The following is a 23,485-nucleotide window of genomic DNA, read 5'->3' on the forward strand; positions in this document are numbered from 1 at the left end:
ACTGGAGGACATGCCCCATTTAATTTGATTCTCATCTTTCTCAAAGACCAAAATGTGGATTCACCACCAAAGAACTGATGATTTATTCATTAGTTTATTAGAAGGTGTTTGTAGCTATTTAATAGAGCTATGCAGACTTTTCAAGTCAAGGTACATTGGTTTGTAAAGTCCTTTATCTCAGGAAGATATTTTTAATTACTCTGGGACACAAAGTGCTGGAAACAGAAAATCACCATTAGAAATAAAGTCTTCATGGTCCACAGACATTGGCAAAGCTGATAGCCTGTCCTTGTCTGGATCTCTTGTTGGCATGCTTAGATAAGCAGAGTTAGGGAAGGCACTGCCAGCTGCCCAAATGCAGGCCTGGGTCCCTCCCAGTGGAGGCCCCTCCCCAGAAATCATTTCTGTTGTTTAAGAAGTGAGTATGATTCTCAAGACCTTAGATCTAAAAAATCCCTCATATAGAACTCAGTGAACCAGATGATCTCTAATGGAGCAGCTCAGTGTCCAGATATCATTCTTATTTTGGGGCAATCCAAGACAGGAAGGAGGCACAGCCTCCCCCCTCCCCCACCCCATTAGAAAGGTGGAGGGGATATGAAAACGAATACGTGTATGTACATGCGTGACTGGGACATTGTGCTGCACACCAGAAATTGACACATTGTAACCGACTGTACTTCAGTTTTAAAAAAATTTAAATAAAAGTGGAGGGGGACAGACATTCCCTTTCCCCGCTCCTCAGCATCAGAAGGCCAAGCAAACATTCCTGCTGGGAACTTAGGATCTCCACACTGAGGTGTCAGCCTTGTGGAGAGAGAGAGTTTTTTCACAGCGCCTCTAGCAGTGTGGCCTGGCTGTAAGGCACCCGTGGTGCTGACCTCAGAGCAGCATCCTTAACAGACCTTCAGCAGAATTTACTTCCTGGCCTCTGAGCCTGGTCCCCCCAGCCTTCCTGGGATTCAGCGAGCTATTTGTTATTTCTCTAATAAATTCCTTTTCCATTTAAGTGACTCAGATGTCTGTTGTCAGGAGTTCAGACCTCTGGCAGGTAAACTCACCAGCCAAGCTCCCACAGGGCACATTCCTGGAGCAGTCAGTATTGCAGACAAGGAGGCTGGCTGTAATAGGAGGAGGCCTCTGCCTGGAGTCTGACTGGCTTCAAGTTAGAAAATCACTGAACCCTTCAGGCTCTTACTGTTGAAAATGGCAAAGTGATTATTTTCCTACCTATCTTGACAGGATGCTATGAGAATCAAGTGAGGTGACGTCTACAGTCAGGACTTCGTACACAGAAGTGGTGATGCGAATGTCAGGGTATTAGGGACTAGCTAGCAAAGTAGGTTACTCAGAGGCAAAAACAAATAGCTAAAAATCAGTGCACTTTTAGCTGGGGGGTCAGTCCTTCCTCACAACTTGAGCTGTCTCTGCAAGGGTTCCCCTTGATCAGGGGTCAGCTGTGGCAAGAGCATCTTCAGTGTTTACGTGGAGAGGGCTCAGGGTCAAGTGTTGGTTCTCCCTTTGAGGCTTGGATAGGGGCTCTATCACCTAAACATCTTTTTGGAAGAAGAGTGTATATTATAAACAAATTTTTAAATAAACATCGTGTATTTAGCATTTAGTATGTAATGGAATAATTATTTAGTATTTGTCTGATCTATGGGAATATTTGTCAATTAGGAGTTTGTCATTTAGAATGTGTCTCATTTGGAAAATATATTCCGTTGACCAGAAAGCTAAAAGCTTCGAGATATTCTGAATCTTCAGGACAGAAGGGGTTCTTTGGGCTGAGGGCTCAGATGAATACAACTGAGGGCAGCCGTGTGATTCCCAGCTGCCTTCAGAGAAGTGGGCGAAGATGAGCCTTTCCTTCACTCATCAGCGTGTGTCCCGTAGCTGGGCTCTGTGTCAGTGTAGGGGATGCAGAGATGACTGAGACCCAGTCCTTGCCCTCAAGGGAAGCTTCAGAGGATCTAGATGATGCCTTTAAGTCACCTCAGTCTCAGAATCTGTGTGTACAGTGGCTTCTCGTGGTGCCTCCTAGTTCTCCTGTAAAAGCTCAATTATTTCAGGCATTTATGTTTTCCTCACTAACTGGACTTAGAGTGCAGACAGCCTCAGACATAAGCAAACTGCCAAATTCAATTTTCTGTCTGAAGGCTGGCACTGCAGAAGGAGCATAGCTTTGAAATCAGAAGCCGTAGTGGTTCAAATACCACTGTCATTGCCAGTGATCACTGTGTGATCTTGGGCAGATTGTTGAATTTCTCTGAGCCTCCAGCCTGACAAGGTGGTTGTTAGGATTCAGTGAAATCATAATGTGGTATCTGGCGCAATACTTGGTGGTAAGCAGATACCCCAAAATATGAGGCGTTTTATCCCTAATTCTCCACTGTTCCAGTTTCTTCAGGGCCCTCTTTGCCGGGAAGCTTCTCCTCCAGAAAACTTCCCACATTCCCAGGCTGGGCTAACGACGGCCTCTCCTCTGTGCCCATGTGCCCAGAATTTACCATATACCTTTCCATGTTATATTGGAAATTATATATATATAATCCATCTCCTGTTGTGAGGCTGTAAGTTCACTAAGGACACTTTTTTTTTTCATGTTGTATCCTCAGTGTCTAGTAGTTTTTGCTGCTTAGTGAATGCTTAGTAAATTGTGGATTGGTTTTATGTGAATAGGTTAATAAGCTGTACATAAAGAATATCCCTCATCTGATGCTCCGTGCCCCCTCTGGTCTGCACTGCTGTCTGAGGAGGCTCTTTCTAGACTGAGAGTTCCTTGGTCTTAGGTATTTGGGTTGCACTTTCCCCACCCCCGTTCCCTGAATTCTGCAAATAATTTTTTTTTTACTTGAAGTATAGTTGATTTACAATGTTGTGCTAGTTTCTGGTGTGCTACAAAGTGATTCAGTTCCTCAGAGTCTTTTCCATTATAGGTTATTACAAGGTATTAAATAGAGTTCCCTATACAGTAGGACTTTGTTATCTATTTTGTATATAGTAGTGTGTATCTGTTAATCCCAAGCTCCTAATTTATCCCCCCTTCCTCCTTTGGTAACCATAAATTTGTTTCCTATGTCTGTGAGTCTGTTTCTGTTTTGTAAATAAGTTCATTTGTATCATTTTTTAAGATTCCACATTTAAGTGGTGCCATATAGGATATTTATCTTTCTCTGCAAATAGTATTTTAATATGAAAATGCTGTAATTCTTCCAAATAAAACACCTGCATGACTTTTTCTGGAGAATAGTTTAAGGCAGAATTTCTAAAAGTATATTCCATTAGATAGTAACTCATATTCTGGGGGGAAAATTCTTTAAATAAAGTTAGAAAATGCTTTAATAGTATTTCTTTATTGTGGTAGGACTTCTCAGATCCTCTTTTTGATCATGAAGCTTTTCACAGATCTGGTGTTATGTAAAACACATTTGTAGAAATACCACTTTGAGAAAAGCTGCAACTGGTATCACCAAATTGAATTTCAAACTTTTGAAGGCTGCTTAAAGCTGAGTTCTTTAGTAGTTGTCCTGTGAGCTATCAGTTAGAAGTTTGCCTTTAAGCACGTTTCCCAATGTACTATTTTTGCTGCGTGTCTACAAGTTATGATAGTGTGTTAATGATTGAATAAGCATTATTTAAGCAATGTATCAGAAAACAGCATATTGATTTTGCTGTCCTACTGTGCACATGAAGTTTACTCATTTGACACGCATTGCACTAGTAGGTTATATGTCAGACCACGGGGACGCTTCGTAAGTGGAGCCTGGGGCCGTCCGTCAGTTCTCTGGTCCCTTTTAGGTAATAGAAGGCCCTGGTTCACTCTACGTTCCTTTGTAGGGAAAATTCAGTACATTATGAGAGTCCACACCCATTAATCTGGCCATTCCTTTTGTCACAACAGGGAAACACTTCTGTGTGCATTGTCAGCAGATAACTGCTGTTCTGAGCCCTTTCAAGTGACCCACAACCGTGGTGCCTGGGGGATTCCACCTCCCTCCTCCCACTCTGTCTAGTGTTTTTTAAGCTAAAGAGGTTGTGTTCCCTTCAGCAAATACTGTTCCTTTGAGCGAAATTATAAGGCAGGCCCTTGGCTATAAAGGCCAGATCTACCCGTTTTCCTGGGGGAAGCTGTGCTATCACCAAATGCAGGTGCTGAATTGTCTCAGTGTGGAAATATACACTGCTGTGTGTAAACTAGTGTTGGTTTCTGAGTTTTGCTGCTCTTCTTTTGTCGGGGGATGTGGCATGGGTGAAAGTCAACCAGAGAAAAACCTCTCTCAGGCCACGGATAACCAGAGCTGGGACTGATGCTTGTCCCTGAGGGAAGGGTGGACGTTTTGCTGGAGTTCGGATGACTCCACGGGTTGAGGATGAGAGGAGAGAGACTAAATGTGCTGAAGAGGTGAGAGACTGTAAAATTTCTAGTGTAAACTGTTGTGCTTTGGGGAACAAGGTGACAAAGCTGCACAGAGCTGGGAGGTGGCTCTTGTCCCCACTGCTGCACCGTCCGCAGAGCCTCTCTAGAACGTGGCTTTCAGGAACACTGAGAAACCGTTCCTTCCACACAAACCCTCAAGCACTGAAAATAGTGAAAGCAAGGGTCCTCCATGGGGCTGGGGACAGAACTGGAGAGGAAGGACATGGCTGTTTGGCACGGTCACTGGAAGGGATGGGGTTGGTCAGCTCTTAAGTGGACCACTTCAGGGAATCAAAGACATAATCTGGGACTTGTTTTTTTTGCAGAGGGCAGGAAGAGGGCTGGATTACTGGTATAACACTAGAAGGAATTAAGAGCTGTCACTTGAGGTAACAAGGTGAGGGTGACTTTATTAGTACCCCACGATGCTGAATAGTGTATATAGCGCTCAGATTCCATTTTGGTAACTTGACAATAAGGATCTAGCAAATAAAATCCTTCCCTTCTGCATGGCTCTAAACATGAAAAGAAGGAAACCTGAGAATTAATGAAACACCCAGGTGAGCTGTGGCTCATTTTCACTCACTAAATCCGCAATTTCAGTTTGAAAATTCACAATTACCTCTTCTACCGTCAGCTCAACAGCTGCAATATTTCACTACACACATTTCACTCTGTGGGCAACACATATCCCCAACCACATATCTTGGAATGCAGTTAGTTAAATACCTAAAGTCCATTAAGAGTGAGCTTTAGAATTAGCGAAGTCAGCTGAGGTGATCTTTCTTAGACTCTTGAGAACTGAACATACTAAAATTGCTTGGAGAGACAGGAAAGAATCTCTTTATAGGGGTATTGCTTCTGCATGCTCTGCTCCGCATTTTTTTTTTCATAACAAAGCACTGAAACAAATAATAACAGAAGCATTTCTATCTTTCCCTCTACACAAAGAATGCCTGAGGAGGCTACTGCACTAGTTAACATGATTGCATGCTGAATGCCCTAAATTCTCCTCCACAAATACAGCAAGAAGATGGTTCAGTTACTGGATAAGACTTGCTATAATGAATCCCTGAGAGACAGAATACATAAAGGAGAAATTGGAGAGAAAAGATCCCTCACAATACATGTATGGAATGTAGCCTCAGGTGATGATTTCTTTATCTTTCAGCATCTTAACTACTTTAGTTCTGTAGTTCTGTAGTTCTGTAGTTCTGTAGTTCTGGTCGGGAGGAGGAAGTGCAGGACAAATCCCTGCAGTGGAGCTTGGGAACCTTGCATCTTCAGGTTGCCCTGTAATGTGTTTAGACAATGTTTGAACACTAGATGGTGCCCATAACCTTAAAACATAGTGAAAGGCTAGCTGCCCTTCTTCACAGGCAAATATGACTACCTTGTAGGAAAAGTCAGTTATGGGAACTATAAACATATCTATTCAAGCATTTCCCAGTAATGGTGTTGTGAGAGGTTTTGTGGTCAAATACGTTTGGGAAAAACCACATACTTTATCTGCCTCTAAGGAGATTCCCAGTGAACACCTGGTAAACAGATGTTTTGGGGGCTCCTCAGTAAAGAGACCTGATCGCTAGGGAACCCTTTCTCTCAGTGGCAACCTATTACAATACTGCTGTTCCTGTGTCGTCTGAACTAGCTTTAGGAAATACTCGTCTAGTCCAAACCCTGCCCCGAAGAAGGAATAGCTCAAACTATCTAAAAGGATTTCCTTAGACATGGTTTTCTGACACACTTTAAGAAACATCAGACACATTTTTAAGGCAGAGTGGTTAGTAGTAATAGTTATTGATTGAGTAGTTACAATGTGACACGCTCTATTCTAAGCGTTTTGTCTCCTCTCCTCAGTATGTGCTCACACACGTTAGATACATTGATATACAGTCGGCCCTGGATTTGCAGCTGGTTGAATCCGGGGATGCAAAACCTGTGGATACGGAGGGCTGACTGTATACACTGTCCCACGCCATTTTACATAAGGGACTTGAGCATAGTGGATTTTTGGTATCGGTCGAGTGTCCTGGAACCAATCTCCCTCGATACCGAAGGACAACTGTTTCTGCTTTTAGGCAGTGAACATGTTGAGATCAGTCTCTATCTCATTTGCCTTTGAGATTTCAGTTCCTAGTACAGAACCTGGCACACAGTAAGCCGTTAATAAAATAAATGATCTAAGAAGATTCTATAGTCTGTATGGGAGAACAATTCTGGAAAATAGGAAAGGGCGTTATATCCCTGATTAGAAAGGTGACTGTCTGTTATACAAGTTCCTTCTGTCGGAAGACCAGTTGAGAGCAGAGATACACCCTTCAGCTCTCTTCCCTGGGGCTTCTGTTTCTCTTCTCTAAACTTGCTGTTTTCTTGTTAGCATAACTTATTTGCAAATTAATCTTAGATGATTTAGTAATTTATGTATTGAATTTCCATTTAGAGTTTTTGTTCTTGTGTTTTCCAGGAAGGTATAGCTTGTCCTTCCATGTCCAGTGCAAGCTGTAGATGAAAAATATTATTTTCCTTATTCCATTGTTAATAATCCTAGTCTGTCGTTTTTCTTTCCATATTGTTTGAGCGTCTCAGGTCTGTTTATTCTTTCCTTGCAGTGTTAACCAATGAAATTCTGATACTGAGCCTTTAAACTAGCTACTTTCTACCCACAGTTTATATCAATTTTCACAAGCTAAAAAGGAGAAATGTTCCCTTTTCCTTTTCAGTTGCAAAAAGCAGATGATACTTTCTTTGTTGAACGATTTTTTACAAGTGTTTTATATAAAAAAGGATAAGATATTTGAACTCCAGGATTGCTATGTTCTATGAATTGTAATCTCTAAGAAGATTATATCATTCTCATTGGTTGCCTTACTTACTGTGGGGTCCTGGCAATAATAGTTAAATGGATACATGACTGCTAAAAGCAGAACTACTTGGGAGTTTTCTCTGCTGAGCCGTAAGAAGGTTACTAGCTCATCCCTTTTTCTGCCACATGCATAGAGGTTAAAACAGAAAAAAACCCATGGCTTAGCGGATTTCTCATTTAAACAGAATTAAAAAGTCTAATATCTCTTATTTATTCACCCTTAAAATAAGCATAAGGCATACGGTTGTTATAAGATTAAATTAGTTATAACTGTGACTGACTGAAAAGCACCATGTAACTACTAGTTCTTCAAATCTTTTAAAATTAATTAATTATTATTGTTTTTTTTTTTAGTGGTGGTACTTGGGGATTGAACCCAGGACCTTGTGCATGCTAAGCAGACGCTTTACCACTGAGCTACACCCTCCCCCGATAAATATTAGTTCTTTATAGCTCTGTGGGCTCTTGAATGTGATGTGCACGCAGAGCAATGTATCCAAAGAAGGTGCTGAATGAGACCAATGTCAAGGTTTTAAAGACAGATTGTGCTGTGAGGAGAAAACACTGATTTTGGGTTAAGAGACCTGCTTTTGAGTCCAGCATCGTAGTTGGTAGCTGTGGAACTTTGAACAGATCATTTAGCCATTATGAATCCCATTTCCATGGTGTGGAAAGTGAGGGTAATTATAACACCTCCTGACACTCAGAATTTCTTTGAAGATTCCCAGAACTAATGCATGTGTAAGTGCTTTGTGTCTGAGAAAGTGCTCTGACAATGTGGATGCTGACTGTGATGAAATGACAGAGTGGACCCTGAGTCTACAGATTTTGACCTGGAATTTTAGAGTCAGTGTCCCAGGCTACAGTGACTTTTTAAGGCACCACAATATTTATTTAATACTTTTTCATTCAATAAACATTTTTTGAGACTCCTATGTGCCAGACACTGTGCTAAATGTTGAGGGTAGAAAATCATACATGGCACAGAATTTGCTGTCAGGGAGCTTTTCGTAATTTAGTAGAGAAAGACAGACATATAAATAAATACGGGCAATGAGGTTTAATAGATTAATAAACCTTTTACGTTTTTATCTTACATGTCATATAAGTATAGAAGAAGTGGGTGGTGGAGGAGTAGTTGAAGGGGTGACACTGGATGGCAGAATGAGGGCCTGGCATGGGGCAGTCCTCCCAGACACATGCTAGTTGGTGAGTGAGCAGAAGCCCGCGTGTGTGGGAGAACCACAGGAACACACAAGGCAGCACCATGCGTGCTGACCACTGTCTATGTTATATAGGTAAATCGTGTTGAGGGGATGGGGGTTGGAGTGATGGCTAACAATATGAGGTCATTTCAAAAATTCTAGCTATCAACCATAGCTATAATGCACAAATTTTTCTAAGTATACAATGAAAACCACAAACTGAGGGCTTCACTGAATTATGAACCATGACCTCAGCCATAAGAACTGGGCTCCATTATTATTTGCATGAGTACCAAAATTCCAGCATGAGCATGAACACTCACGATAGACTTACAGAGTTTGTCCCAGGGAGGTAGCTTGATATAGAGGAAAGAAGCTGTCAATAGATATTTGAATGAAAGGAAGGACTTGGAGAAGAAAGATGGAAGGAAAGGTGGATGGAAGGAAGGAGGGAAGAGGGAGAGTAGGTGTGATGGGCATCAAAACTGAATATTTAAATTTGGGCTCTGACTCACTCTATCTAGGTAAACTTTGACAAGTTATTTAACCTCTCTGAAACTTAGTCTTTTTTTTTTTTTTTCATTGAAGTACAGTTTACAAAGTTGTGTCAATTGCTGGTGTACAGCATAGTGCTCCAGTCATACATGAATATACATATATTCGTTCTCATCGTAAGCTACTACAAGATATCGAATATAGTTCCCTTGTGCTATACAGTATAAGCTTGTTTATCTATTTTATATATACCAGTCAGTATCTGCAAATCTCAAACTCCCAGTTTATCCCTTCCCACCCCCTTGAAACACTCTTTTTATCTGGACATGGGGCAGTGCCTTTCAGGGTGCTTGTGAGAATTAAAAATTACTTTTATAAAATGGCTTGGGAAATAACAAGTGCTTATTAACTCATTGACAGTAATACTTGTATTGAGGTAAATGGTGATGCTTCTACCACTTACCAATGTCACCAAATTGTACATAGCATACTTTTATACGCTATTCTTACATAGCTACACACAACAAACTATATGCATTATAAACATGCAGTTTTTTTGAGTGTAGTGATGGATTTGGAAAAAAATTTGGCATTTTGAAAAATACATTATATACCTCCCCCCAAAATGCATGCTTTTCAATGTTCTCTTGCATGCAAATATGTCTCAGAAAATCCAAGCAAAAACACTAGCACCTTTCCCTGAATCTGAGGGAGCTAAGTAACAAGCATCAAACACCTGCACACTGTTTAAATGACAACATGCATCCGAAGCCATAATGTGCTCCTCCATTTTTCCTTTGTAATTAAAGTCTGTTTGGAGTCATAATTGAAAGTCAGTAATTAAAATTGGTGGGGAGGGTATAGCTCAGTGGTAGAGTGCATGCCTAGCATGCAAGAGGTCCTGGGTTTAATCCCAGTATCTCCACTAAGAAAATAAATAAATAAACCTAATGACCTCCACCCCTCCAAACAAAATGAATAATAATTAAAGTTGATTTTTTTTTCTCAAGTGGTGTCAGATATGAAGGGAACGACGTTTAAAGAGAAGTACTCACAGACAGGATCTGGTCTCCTCTCTGGAGCTCCCCGCTCAGGTCTGCTGGTCCACCAGCCAGAATGAAGGAAACAAAAATACCTTCTCCGTCTTCCCCGCCCACGATGTTGAAGCCCAGGCCAGTGGAGCCTTTGTGCAGGACCACCTTGCGGGGCTCCCTGTGGAAACAAGTGGAGAACACAGCTCAGAGGGCGGCCCTCCCAGGATTTAGGTTGCTTTTGCTTTCACTGGGATACAGGATACCAGCAATTCACTACCTATGGAAATGGCTTCCCGAATTAAGTTTGCATGTAAAAAATATGCTAATATCAGGGCAGGTGTCTGAATTCCTCACTGTAGCAAATGCCAAAATACCATGCAAATGTATTCCTTAATTCCAAAACATTTTTGTAAACTAGCCTTACTTCCAGTTTTCTTTTGTTTAAAACATCTGTTCTGAGCACCGCAGTGTATTCAGTAGGATGGATGTGTCCAAAAAGAGGGAGAGAATTTGGGGGACAAGAGACTAGACTGAATAGATGAGACCATCTTACGTGCCAGCCTATGGGTTTGTTGTTTGTTTGATTGTTGTTTGTAACTTACTCTGTAGTGGGGAGTCATTGGAAGATTTTGAGCCATGAAGAATATTAAAATCCATTTTCGGAAGATTAACAAATGGCCACGGAGAGGAATGATGGAGAGGGAAGCAAGGATATGACGATGGGAGGCAGGAAAATCAGTGAGGATGCTGACGGAGTAGTCCAGGTTTGAGGAGGTGACAGCCTGAATGGCAGTGATAATGAAAAGAAAGGGCAACGTGAGGGGGGAAATGTGAAGGGAGGAACAGTGGATCCAGAGATTGACTTGGGCACTGGAGGAGGAGAGGAGGAAGAACATCCAAGTAAATGGCAAAAGGGGTGTGTGTTGAATACAGGGTCATGAGGATGAGTAGGATTTTCACATGTTCAGTTCTAGGTACTAGAGGGACATCCATGGGGAGATGTTCAGAAGTGGTAGAGACAAAGGCTGGGAATTTAGGTTCTCAGAGAGGACTGCAAATGCAGATTTGAAGGTCATCGATAAAACAATGAGAGATCAAAATTCAGGGGAGGATACTTTATAACATATTTCTGATTTATTTTCTACTTCGGAGCAACCACGGCAAATAGAAACAGTGATAACATTTTTTTGTTCAAAAAGAACATCTTCAATAATATTCCTTAATTAAATAATTAACATTGTGCTACAGTTATAAGTGGACAGGATACATGTGTCACATCTGAATTCACCTGCTCTGGTTACAAACCCATGGAACTAAAGATCACATCTTAAGCCAACAGTTCACCGAGTTTGTGTAGAGGCTGGAAAATTATGGCACATAGACTTGTAAGGAATCTTAGAAGTCATTTAGCTGAATTTTCTCTATCAGTATTTTCAAAAAATTTATTCTGCAAGCCTTAGGTTTAACCAAGGTGCTTTTTGTCTCACTTACCCTCCTCTCCCAAATATCTTAGCTCCAGTCCTTAAAAGTCCTCTTCTATTTGCCTGTTTTTAATGATGTAAGAATGGCAAAGAGCCATCCAATATATTTTTATACTAATGACTACGCAGTTTGTTATCCGCTATCACATTGTCTTGTACAAAGAGATGCATTGCGTCCGTAGTTACCCTTATTATGAGGAAGGGTGTACACATCATAGCTTGGACAATAATACATAACAATGCGATGTATTGAAAGGTAACTTGACATAGAGTTAATTCATTTTATTCTGCAAATACTTTGTAAGCACCTTCTATGTCAGGAACTGTTCCAGGTACTCAGAAAGTCTGTAAGCAAAACAAAAATCCCTACCATTATGGGTTTAAATTCTGATAGGAATAGGCCATTAATAAGTAATAGATGCAGTAAGCAGGTTTGTTATATAGTATGTTAGACAGCAGTACATATTTTGGGGAAAAAGAAAAAGCAGAGCAATGTAAGAAGGATAGGTGGTTGCAGGGATGGGCCTGGGTAGGATTTATTGAGAAGGTGACATCTGAGGTGAGGAAACTAGTCATATGATATCTAAAGGAAGAACATTCCAGCAAGAACAGCCAATGCAGAGATCCTAATGTGGGAGGGTGCCTGGTGTTGCCAGGGAAGAGCTAGGAGGCCCATGTGGTTGCGTGAATGAATAAGGGAAGAAGAATGACAAACGATGAAGCCATTGTATTAGTTGTCTACCGATGAGTAACAAACGACTACCAACTTAGTAGTTTAAAACAACACCCACGTCAGACGTATGGGTGGGCTTGTCTAGGTTGTCTGCCTAGGATTTCATACGACTGAAATCAAGGTGTCAGCCAGACCAAACTTTATTGTGGTTGTAAGGACTGTATTAGGGTTTTCCAGAGAAACAGAATCAATAAGAGCTTTGATAGACAGATAGATAGGTAGATAGATAGATAGATAAATAGATACATAGATAGATAGATACATACATACATACATAAACACAAAAAGTAAATAAATAAATGAATAGATAGGTAGATAGATAGTTAAAGTGAAGAATTGGTTCATGCAGTCATGGATGCTGAGAAATTCCAGGGTCTACAGTCAGCAAGCTGGAGACCCTGCTGATAGTGTTAAATGTAATTTCTAGCTCAAGTTTAGTCTCAAGTGAGGAGAAAACCATTGTCCCAACTCAAAGACAGTCAAAGAAGGAGCAAGTTCTCTCTTACTCTACCTTGTGGGTATATTCAGGCCTTCAGTGGGTTGGGTGGGGCTACCCTTATGAGAAGGGCAATCTGCTTTACTTAGTATACAGATTAAAATGTTAATCTCATCCAGAAACGTCCTCACAAACACACCTAGAATAATGTTTAACCAATTATCTGTGTACCCTGTAGCCTAAAATTGACCATCCCAAAGACTGAGGTCCCTGTTTTCTTGTTGGCTGCCAGCTGGGGGATCTCACTCAGCTTCTGGAGGCCACCCATTTTCCTTCTCGTGTGGCCTCTCTCTTCAAGCCAGGAATGATTCATTGAATCCTTTTCATATTTGAAATCTCTCTGACTTGTTCTTCTGCAACTAGCTGGATTTAACTCTCTGCTTTTCAAAGGTTCATGTAATTAGGTTAGGCCCACACAGATAATTCCTTACCTTAAGATCAACTGATTAGTAATCTTAATTACATTTGCAAAATCCCTTTTCCATGTAAGGTAATTTAACTGGGAATAACATCAGGAGGTGGAGATCATGGGGCATCTCAGAATTTTGACAACCACAGGCAGAGAGGTAACGGGATAAATCCTGAAGGCTCTCGTAGACCATTTTAAAACTTTGATTTTTACTCTGAGAGAAATGGGGAGCCACTGAGAAGAATTACTTACCTGATTTACATATAAAAATGATTACTTTGGTATAAAATAGATCTGAGGGGCCAAAGTTTAAAAAGTGAGGCCAATTAGGTGACTTTTGCTCTTTTTAGGCAAAATATAATAACGCCTTGGACCATGGTAGTGTTGGAGGATGTGGTGAACAGTGGATGCATTTCCAGTTTATTTTCTTTTTCTGTTCAGATTGAATAATTCCTGTTTTTCTATTGTCAGATTCACTGATTGTTTTTCTTCTGTCATACTTATTCTGCTATTGAAGCCATCCAGTGAATTTTTAAATTTTGGTTGTTATATTTTAAAGCCTTACCATTCTATTTGATTTTTCTTTATATCTTTTGTTCCTTTGCTGAGACTTTGTATTTCCTAAAAATCTATTTCAAGTATGTTTGTAATTGCTCATTGGTGCATAATGGCTGCTTTAAAATCCTTGACAGGTAATTCCCACATCTGTGTTATCTCACTGTTGGTATCTATTGGTTGTCCTTCCTTATTCAAGTTGAGATTTTCCTGGTTTTGGTATGATAAGCGTTTTTTTATTGTATACGGGACATTTGGGATGTTACGTTGTGAGGTACTAGATCCTATCCAACCTTAGTTCTTCCCAGGTAGTAGACTGGTTTAGGTATAGCATGCAGATCCAAGTGAGATGAATATTCAGCTCCCTACTTGGCCCTGGGGATGCCAGGGAGGAGAGAAAGTGGGATATCAGCTAGCATTCTACTCACTCTACCTGCCTGCCACTTGGTGGGGATAGAGGCTCAGGTCCCTTTGGACTCACTGACACGAATGGCAGGGACGTGATGGGATGTTGACTAGCAGCAGCTCGAAGCACCTTGTTTTGCCCCTTTGCATCAGGGTGGAGCTAGCAGTTCAGCCTTCTCACTGAGCCCCACTGACACTACCCTGATAGGTAAAGAGGTTTCCCAGTGAGCACTGCTTCCTTTTTCCTCCCTCTACCTTATTCCCACTGCCCTGGATGGAGGTTCAGCTCCAGGCTGGTCCCCACCAATACCAGGAGTAGGGGATAGAATGCTAACCTTTTTCCTACTAGTTGCTGCTGGGTAAAGAGGCACGTTCTGCTTCCCACTAGGAAGTGGGGTGTCAACCTCCAGCACCTCATACCATCTTACTCTGTCTCTTTGCTGCAGGATGGGGATGGAAGCTCAGTTCTTGTTTGGCCCACGGACACCAGCCCAATGGAAGAAATGGAGGGACATCTAGTTGCTTCTCCCAGCGTTCTCTGGTGGACCAGAAGTCTAGCTATCTGCACGGTCTCTTGGTACCACAATGGTGAGTGGACAGTTTTTCCTTTGGTGTTTGGCTGGCGTAGGGCTAGTGTTACCAAAAGTTTACCTGTTCTACTAGTCTACCCTTTTCCCAGTCCTTTGGTTACAGGGAGCAGGCTTTTCTTGAGGCTTTTCAAAAATCTGTGCCTGTTTGCAGTTCCAGAGTACAGGCTTCTCCAGTGCCGCATCCAGGATAGAGGGGAAGCAGAAAAAAAAATCCGGGTAACTCAAGCCAGTGTCATTTCTCTCCGAGCCAGCCTGACTTCTTTCCAGCTTTTAGAGTGTTGCTATGTGTGTTTGTTTTATTATGTCTAAAATTGTTTTTGCTTTTCTAACAAGAGGGAGAACTAGGGAGGAATGGCGATAGTCTTATTTTGGCTGAAACTAGCAGTCCAGATTCTAGATACATTTTAAAGGTGGGAGCCAAAAGGATTTGGACAAAAAGGGTATTATAAAGATATCCTTATTCCCCCGGCATAAAACACACACTCTTAGTGGGCCTGATGACATACAAGCCACAGATGATGAACGTGGAGGGAAGGAAGGGGCTCCTGTGACTCTGTTTGTCTGTATGATAGATATTGTGCTTGATGCTTTCTGTGCATGAAGGATGTGTGCTGAGGTTGGCAATGACTCTGACACTGAGCCTCAAGGAAAAGTGGCTGATGGTTGAGTAGATTGAATAGAGCAAGCATAGTGAAATGTTAAAGATGGACTCCAGATGGCAAGTATATGAGTGCTCATTGTAAAATTCTTTAAATTATTTCATGTTTGAAAATTTTTACCACAAAATATTGAGAAAAGTAACCTGATGAAGAAATTGTTGTGATAACTTTTTAGATTAATGAAGCAAGACTGCTTGCCTGAGTTTTTACTGAGTTTAGTCAGTAGTAAAGGCAGAATTAAGACACAGATTTTCTGATTCAAAATCTCAGACTCTCAAGTATGATGTATCCCAGAGATTTGTCAGTTGGCAAGCTGAAGGCTTAGTTTGACCTACAGTGTTTATAAATTTGGGGGTTAGTTGCTTGTGTTTAAAATCAGGAAAATTTGCATAAAAAGTGGGTTTATGGCTTCATATGGAAAAAACAGCCACTATGAACACCGGCTTTTAATCTTGCTGCGCAGCAACAGTTGTCTAGAACATGGCCCTCTGTAGATGGAGCATTCGTTCTCTAGTTTGCCATAGTTTCGCCTCTCCCTCATGTTTCTCAGACAAAAAGGCTGTAAGTTGCATCACATTTGCACTTCTTGCAAAGTTGAGGAAAGTTAAATATTTCTTATATTCGTGGTTCCATCAAAAATGAGAAAATGAAAGCTTTATGGAAGAAGCCTAATAGAAAAATGGAGAAAACAAAATTCATTTGGAAGTAAGGATTATCCTTACATGTTTAATATGCAAAATGGCTCGCTGCAGAAAGAATACAGCTGTGAAAGATTATTATGAAACATCAGACCCCATTACACATCTGTGTAACCCAGGCGGGGGCATTCTGTTAGTAACCCCTCTGCATAAAACACATCATTCTTGAGTGATGGTAGTTTTTATTTATTTTCCTTGGAGAAGTCTTTTAAACCAAATAATTCAGAAATTTCTCAACTTTTGAGGTTTAATGTCTTTTTAAAAATAGTGTTTTATATCACAGTGAATTATGATGCTTAATAGTAGGGAGAGATGGCAAAGAAAGGAATCTGTAAAATGGTATGCAAATAACGTGTCCTAAGCACATTCCAAAAGATTTACTTTTTCTAATTTAAACTTATTACTAATAACCTATTACATTAAATGGTAGATTTTAAAGAGTTTTCATGTAAAAAATGAAATGAATGAATATCATAAAACAGAAACAGACTCACAGATAGAACAAACTAGTGGTTACCAGAGGGGAGAGGGAGGGTGGGATGGGCAAGACAGGGGTCTGGGATTAAGAGATACAAACTAGTATGTATAAAATAAATAGGCTGTAAGGATATATTATTTTATAAGAACTTTAAATGGAATATAATCTATAAAAACATTGCATCACTGTGTTATGCACCTAAAAACAAATACAATATTGTAAGTCTACTATACTTCAAAAAAAATTAAAAGTAAAGTGTTTTCATGCATATTTTTCTTGTTAGAGGATCAAAATCTTTTGAAAAATTAATTCTATTTTTCTGATGCTTAGATAAGTCAACTCGTTTAAGCTAGTTGCTAAGCTAGCCCATTCACACAGCTAGTAAACATCAGAGCAAGTCTTCTTTTTTTTAAAGACTTTTTTTTCTTCTAGTTTTATCGAGGTATAATTGGCATATAACACTGAATAAGCTTAAGGTGTGCAGCGTAATGATTTGACTTACATACATTATGAAATAATTACCACAGTACGTTTAGTAAACATCCATCATCTCATACAGATACGAAATTATATAAAAAATACTTTTTCCTTCTGATGAGAACTCTTAGGTTTTAGTCTCTTAACAGCTTTCACATATAACATACAGTAGTGTTAATTGTATTTGTCATGTTGTACATTACATCCCCAGTACATATTTATCTTAGAACTGGAAGTTTCTACCTTTTGACTCCCTTCACCACATTCCCTCTCCCTCCATCTCTCTGCCTCTGGCAACCACAAATCTGATCTCTTATTCTATGAGTAAGACAATTTTTAAGAGCAGTTTAGGTTCAAACAAAGTTAAGAGGAAAGTACAGAGATTTTGCATATGCATCCTGCCCCCACACACGCACAGCCCCCCTCACTCTCGGCATCCCTGACCAGAGGGGTACGTTTGTTACAGGCGAGGAACCTGCACTGACACGTCATCATCACCGAGTCCACAGTTTGCATTAGGGTTCACTCTCCGTGCTGCCCGTTCTGTGGGTTTGCACAAATGTGTAATGACATGTATCCATCATTATAGTATCATACAAAGCAGTTTCACTGTCCTTAAAATCCCCTGTGTTCCACCTATTCAGCCCCTCTCCACACAAACCCTGGCAATACTGATCTTTGTATTTATCTCTATTCTTTTGTCTTTTCCATATTTTTGGAACCCTACAGTATGTAGCTTTTTCAGATTGGTTTCTTTTACTTGGTAATATGCATTTAAGATTTCTCCATGTCTTTTCATGGCTTGATGGCTCATTTCCTTTGAGGCCTGGACAATAAGTCCATGATCTGGATACAGCACAATTTATTTATTCATTTACCTACTGAAGGACGTTTCGGTTGTTTCCAAGGTTTGGCAATTATGAATAAAGCTGCTATAAGCATCCATGTGCAGGTGTTTGTATGGACATAAATTTTCAGTTTGTTTGGGTAAATACTAGAAGGATGATTGCTGGATCATATGGTAAGGGTATGTTTAGTTTTGTGAGAAACCGCCTTCCAAAGTGGCTGCACCATTTTGCATTCGCATGAGCAATGAATGAGAGTTCTTCATTCTCTTGACAGTGTTCTAGATTTTTGCTCTTCTAATCAGTGTGTAGTGGTATCTTGTTTTGACAGAGCTAATCTCTTACTACAAGTGTTCTGTCCGTTAAATGGAGAGCGAGCTTAAACAATGAAAATTTAAAACACTAAAATAAAATATATTTTGTATAAAGCGAGAGACGGACCTGAGTTTTCAAAAGGGATCACAATATTTTTACAGAATATAGTTTCCAGAATTACTGACACTCAAAGATTCACTTTCACTGCCCTTAGCTTCTATCATTTGAACCACAGACTTCAGGACTTCATTGTATGTTGCCTTGCACTCTTCTCTCTCTAAATGTCATGGCATCCGCCCAACCTCTCCGTTCTCTCTAGTCCAGGCCCAGACTGTGAGGATAGCCTCCTAATTTGAAGATTCTTTGATTCTAGCTTCAATGTTCCAAACACATTCTTTCCATCTGATTGTTAGTTCCCTGCTTAAATGGCACCAGCTGTCCTGTGCTCCAGTCACATCAAACTCCTGTGCTTCCTTGAGTTTGCCACATTGCTTCCTATCTCCATTCCTGGGCTCAGGCTAGCTCAAGACTCAGCTCAAGTGCTACTTCTCTGACCCTCCAGCTACAGGCGGTCACTTGCTCCTTGGGTCCACATTGTGTCTTACACACTAACTCTGTTGTAGCGTTTACCACACTGTGTGGTGATTGATTGCTCATCTGTCCTTCTCCCTCAGTAGACCGTGAACTCTGGGAATCCAGGCACCAGTACTTCTCCAGCAGGAGCAAGATGCCTGACGAGCAGGAACTCAGAAAATAATTATTGAATGAATGAATCAACTCCCACAGTGATTTAGACCTCATGTTACCCTCTACTTCATATTATAATTATTTATGCAAGTATCTTTCATTTTTGCTAGATTTTCATTCGGGATGGAAAAACTCTAAAGTCTGTGGGGACAGGGCAGATAAGAGGAGTGAGTGAAGCAGGCTGAGTAGGGATTGGAGCAAACTGTGGATGTGTTCCATCTGAGGGAAGCCTCTGCTCAACTCTGGACAGTTGCTCCAGGCAGGAACACCGACTAGTACTGACAGATTCTCCCATTTCTAAAGATAAGAATCTGGATTTAATGTGAAATTTCCAGAATTTAGGCTGACAATGATTTAAAAAAAAAGTATGGTGCAGGTCACACCCACGTGTCTCGTTGTGGATCCAGCTCTGGGCTGCCATGTGAGACTGCACTGTTCACGGTTTGATGGCACATTTGGTGTCTGCTCCATGTGTGTCTCCTCCACGATGCTCAGTGTGGTACTTGGCTCTTGGTCATTCTCTGTAACTTTAAGCTGATTTAATATTCCACACTCAGTCTTCTCTTCCCTTCCAAGTTCTCTCATGCTGAAATATCCTTTTCTTTTATTATTTCCCTTTTGTCTTATTTTTTCCTTTTATATGAGACCTGCTTGAGGTCCCCCCTTTCTCTTGATGGCCCATTTCCAAACATTTGAGCCACTTTGAGCTCTCACTTCTACATGTTTATTGCCTTGGCCAATGACTTTGTGTCTGATGAATATTGTACCCTGCATTTCCATGAATTTTTCCGTGTGTGAGGACAATGTGGCCTTCAGAGAGATAATGTCTTGAAGGTGTGGTGTCATGGTCTGTATTTCTAGGTACCCCCAATAAGCCTAGAAAAATGCTCAGTAAACACCTGATGATTGAATAAATGAGCATGCACTGCCAGTTTATAAAGAACTGCAATACCTTTCACACTGAAGTGATTTGAGCCCTAGTTTTCTCATCATTCATCATCCAGAGTTCAGATGGCCTTGGGGCCCCCCAGTAGTCACTATTATACATAATTAGACATGAACAGTTGAACAAAATTCTATTTCTTGTTCCTCAGGATTGAGCTCAAGGATCACGATCTTCTGGAAATTGTCCCTGACACGCTCTTCAGCCCTCCCCGTTGGGGGCTGCGATGGGTCCTCCCCTAGCATCTTCTCCGCGTATCTATATAGCGCTTATTACACGGACTTGGCAAACGTGTCTCCCTCTCCAGCTTGAATGATCGCCTTGAGAGCAGGGAGCATGTCATTTGGTTTTTGTCTCCAATACCTGGTGCATAGTAGGTGCTTTAATATTAGATTTTAAGTTGGAATCTATAGTAGGTGGAACCTGGTTGGTCATAATATCTATATACATACTAAAAAAAACTTACCTCTCCACTTAAAAAATACATTTTATTTATGTATCCAAACTCTCAACAAACAAACATCCACATGTTCTGACTTTGTGTCAGGCACTGTGAATACAGAGGTTAAGCCTGCAGTGGGAGGAGCCACACATAAGGACTGTTAGAGAAGCCCAGGAGCAGGGCCAGGGCTGGGCAGAAACACCTGCGCAGTAAACTGAAGCAGCCGAGAGCAGAGAGCAGCCAGTCTGCTTCTGAAAAGCTTTTGTCTTTTTATCATCACCCAGATGAAATATGCTACATTCACTTATGCAGTTTTATTTTCCTCTTAATGTGACGTAAAAAGCCTTTATAATTATAAAACCCTCTGGCTGCCAAACAGCTGGGGAGACGCCAGCCTGACCTGCTCCCAGCCCTGGCAGATCAGCGCCAGTGCTCTCTTGCTATATTAGCTGCGGTCTCCGCAGGTGCTCTCAGCCAGCTGGGATGTGCTCAGCACGGGGAAGCAGGGTGCTCTGGGCTCATTCTTTCTCCTGAAAGCAGATGGCTTAAGAGGGTTCAGGATTCAAGAAAAGAAGTGACTGCTTAAACCAGAAGGCTTTCTCATGGCCATTGGTGGGGTGTTCCTGGAGCGTTAAACCTCTGAAGTATGTGAGGCCACTCCAGGCAACTCCCAAAACATCTATGGTGGGAGGCTGTGTGGTGTAGTGGGAAGTAAGCTTTGAAAATGTTTCTAGTCGTCTTTCTAAAATACGTATCTGACCATATTATTCTCTTGCTCAAAAGTCTTCCAGGGATCTGGATGCCCTTGGGATAAAGTCTAAACTTGTAAACATGACATTCAAAGCTCCCCATCATTTGGCCTTCACCTGCCGCTCTAATGCCTGACTTCACATGTTCCAGTCAGACAAAGTTACCAACCACAAAGTCAACCCCCACTCCAGGTTTTTGCATGTCTTAGTCTGTGCCCAGGCTGTTCTCCGGTGCTGGGCTGTTCTCTTTGTCTAGAAAGATGTCTTCTCCTGCATCCCCACCTATATAATGAACTGCTTAGCCTTCAAGACTGAGGCCTGGTGCTATCTCCTCTCCATTTCCTTATTCATCCTTGCCTCTAGAAGAACTGACCACTTGTCCTTTTTTGAAACCACATTATTTTTTTTGTTGATCATACCACTATTGTTGCCTTTACTGTTAGGAAATTACTTTACCTGTTTATCCTTTAGGACCATACAGATTCACAGAATAGACAAAGACCATGGTTTATTCGTGTTTGTAATGCAACTAGTACCAGCTGAGCCTGTAAGATAACCCCCTGCCACACTCCCCCCACACTATATATACAACATGTAGTGCATGAACAAAGAAAAAAGTGCTGGGAGGGTGTGTGGGATAAATGATACTGAATTCTAGTTCCACCTCTCTAGGGATGTGGGAGAACCTGGCCATGCCCTCTGTGGGGCAGGGTTCTCTCTTGAGTAATAACTTGGTAGGGAATAATGTTTGTATCAAGGGTGACTGATGAAATTCAGAGTGGACAGTGAGCTTAGAAGTATCTAGAAAAAAGAAAAGTATGAAAGAAAAGTATACATTGAAATTCTATTTCCAGCCATTTGGCAGATTAGATGTCCTAAAAACCTCTCCCATTACAAAGCAGCTACAAATTCTGAGTAGAATGCCTATAAAATACCTTAAAATCACTGGCTAAGCTTGTAAGTAAGAGAAATCCTTAGAGGTCAAAAACAAAATAGGGGAAAGTTCAGAGAAGATAAGGACCAAGACCAGCACTGGACAGAAGAGCTTTTGCAGGTTCCCAGTGTCCTGAATTGATTGCTGCATGGAGAGTAGGGCTGTGTGGGCCCTGAGGTGGGGGTTAGATCAGAGACCCCTGCACAAAATCAGGACCCTGAAAGGCCCCACCCTCACCAAAAGGATAAAACACAGAAGTATGAGTCCCTCGACAACGTCAAGGATACATGTCTGACCTGACCTTGACTCAGACAAAAGGGTCTGTTTTTCCCAGGCATGTTAATCAAGGCATGTTTGAATGTGGAAGAAGTTGTATGTTAGGAATATTAATTCACAAAACTGAATAAATTAGGAGAAGAAGAGAGGGAGAGTCCTCCTGTGTGCGAGGAGAAGGAACGTGGCAATGTAGCTCCAGTGTTACAGGGCAGAGATGCTCTCCAGCTCTGGCTGCAGGTTGCTGATATGAATGTGATGGCTGGTTCGGGGGGCCCACCAGATGGGTTCATCCGGCTATCCTGGCTCTCTGACAGTGGGCACTAAGGTTGTCTGGCTGAGTCTCAGGAGTCTAGGCTCACCAAGTCACATGTTCATTAAACTGTGTTTTTCTGTAACGTTTTTCCTAATAGGAGTGAATGTGCTATTTATAGCACATTCTGGTATCTTGAGCAGATATATTTCTTAGTAGAAATTAATAACCTGGCATTATGGCATATAAGCTCAATCACTTCTGGATACCCTGACAAAAACTGAGTTTCAGAGCGTGTAGGCTTAAGGTCCAGATTTAGTACCATGATAACCCACTAAAGGACTATGACCCTCTGAGGTCCTGTGTTAAGAGCCAGCTAGTCTCCCTGAACCCTCTCTTCTTAATTTCGCTATAAACTCAGCTGTGTTCATGTGAGCAGTGCTGTTAAGGAAAAAATAGTGACCGGGGATCAAATAGACTTTTCAACAGGATAGGAAGAGGTGTATGAGTCTCAGCGTGAAGAGGGGGCATAGCGAACGCGATGGATTGGAAGTCAACCACAGAAGGCTTCAAAGCTGCTGAATGATTATGAGTGATGTCTTATATCTAAATGATCTAGCTCCTCAGAAGACTGTCGTGCAGTGTACGCCTCATATTCAGTGCCTCATTAGTTAACTCGGTCAGTGAGTCAAATGATCAGTTGAGTGGATTATTGAATGTCATATAGATACAGAAAGATAAAAGGGTTTTGTTGAACTGTTATGAGGACATGATATTAAGATAATATACAAGAAATCTGGCATGATAGAGGAGGATCCACGCTCTAGACTTTCTGCGGTCGGGGGCAGGCTGACTTCAGCGTACAGGCGCCACAGAGATACTGAGTATATACTAAGTGTACCGTGGTCGGTACTGTGTGAGATGGAAAGAGTTCTATTAGATGGGGGTAGTGTGTGTACTGTGACACTGGAAGAAAACCATGG

The 23,485-nt window shown here is 41.2% G+C and overlaps 1 protein-coding gene across 20 annotated transcripts in view; it reads right to left on the bottom strand.

Moving 5' to 3' along the window:
- The window catches only part of DLG2 (discs large MAGUK scaffold protein 2), a 1,729,700-nt gene that overhangs the window by 320,875 nt on the left and 1,385,340 nt on the right, over nt 1-23,485 (bottom strand). For all 20 annotated transcript variants that reach the window (XM_031460460.2, XM_031460461.2, XM_031460455.2 and 17 more), the window contains one exon: nt 10,042-10,198. In XM_031460460.2, coding sequence (XP_031316320.1) covers nt 10,042-10,198 — 157 coding nt within the window. The remainder of the gene's footprint in view (nt 1-10,041; nt 10,199-23,485) is intronic.

This window comes from Camelus dromedarius, chromosome 12 (genome assembly GCF_036321535.1).
Source record: "Camelus dromedarius isolate mCamDro1 chromosome 12, mCamDro1.pat, whole genome shotgun sequence".
Lineage (NCBI taxonomy): Eukaryota > Metazoa > Chordata > Mammalia > Artiodactyla > Camelidae > Camelus > Camelus dromedarius.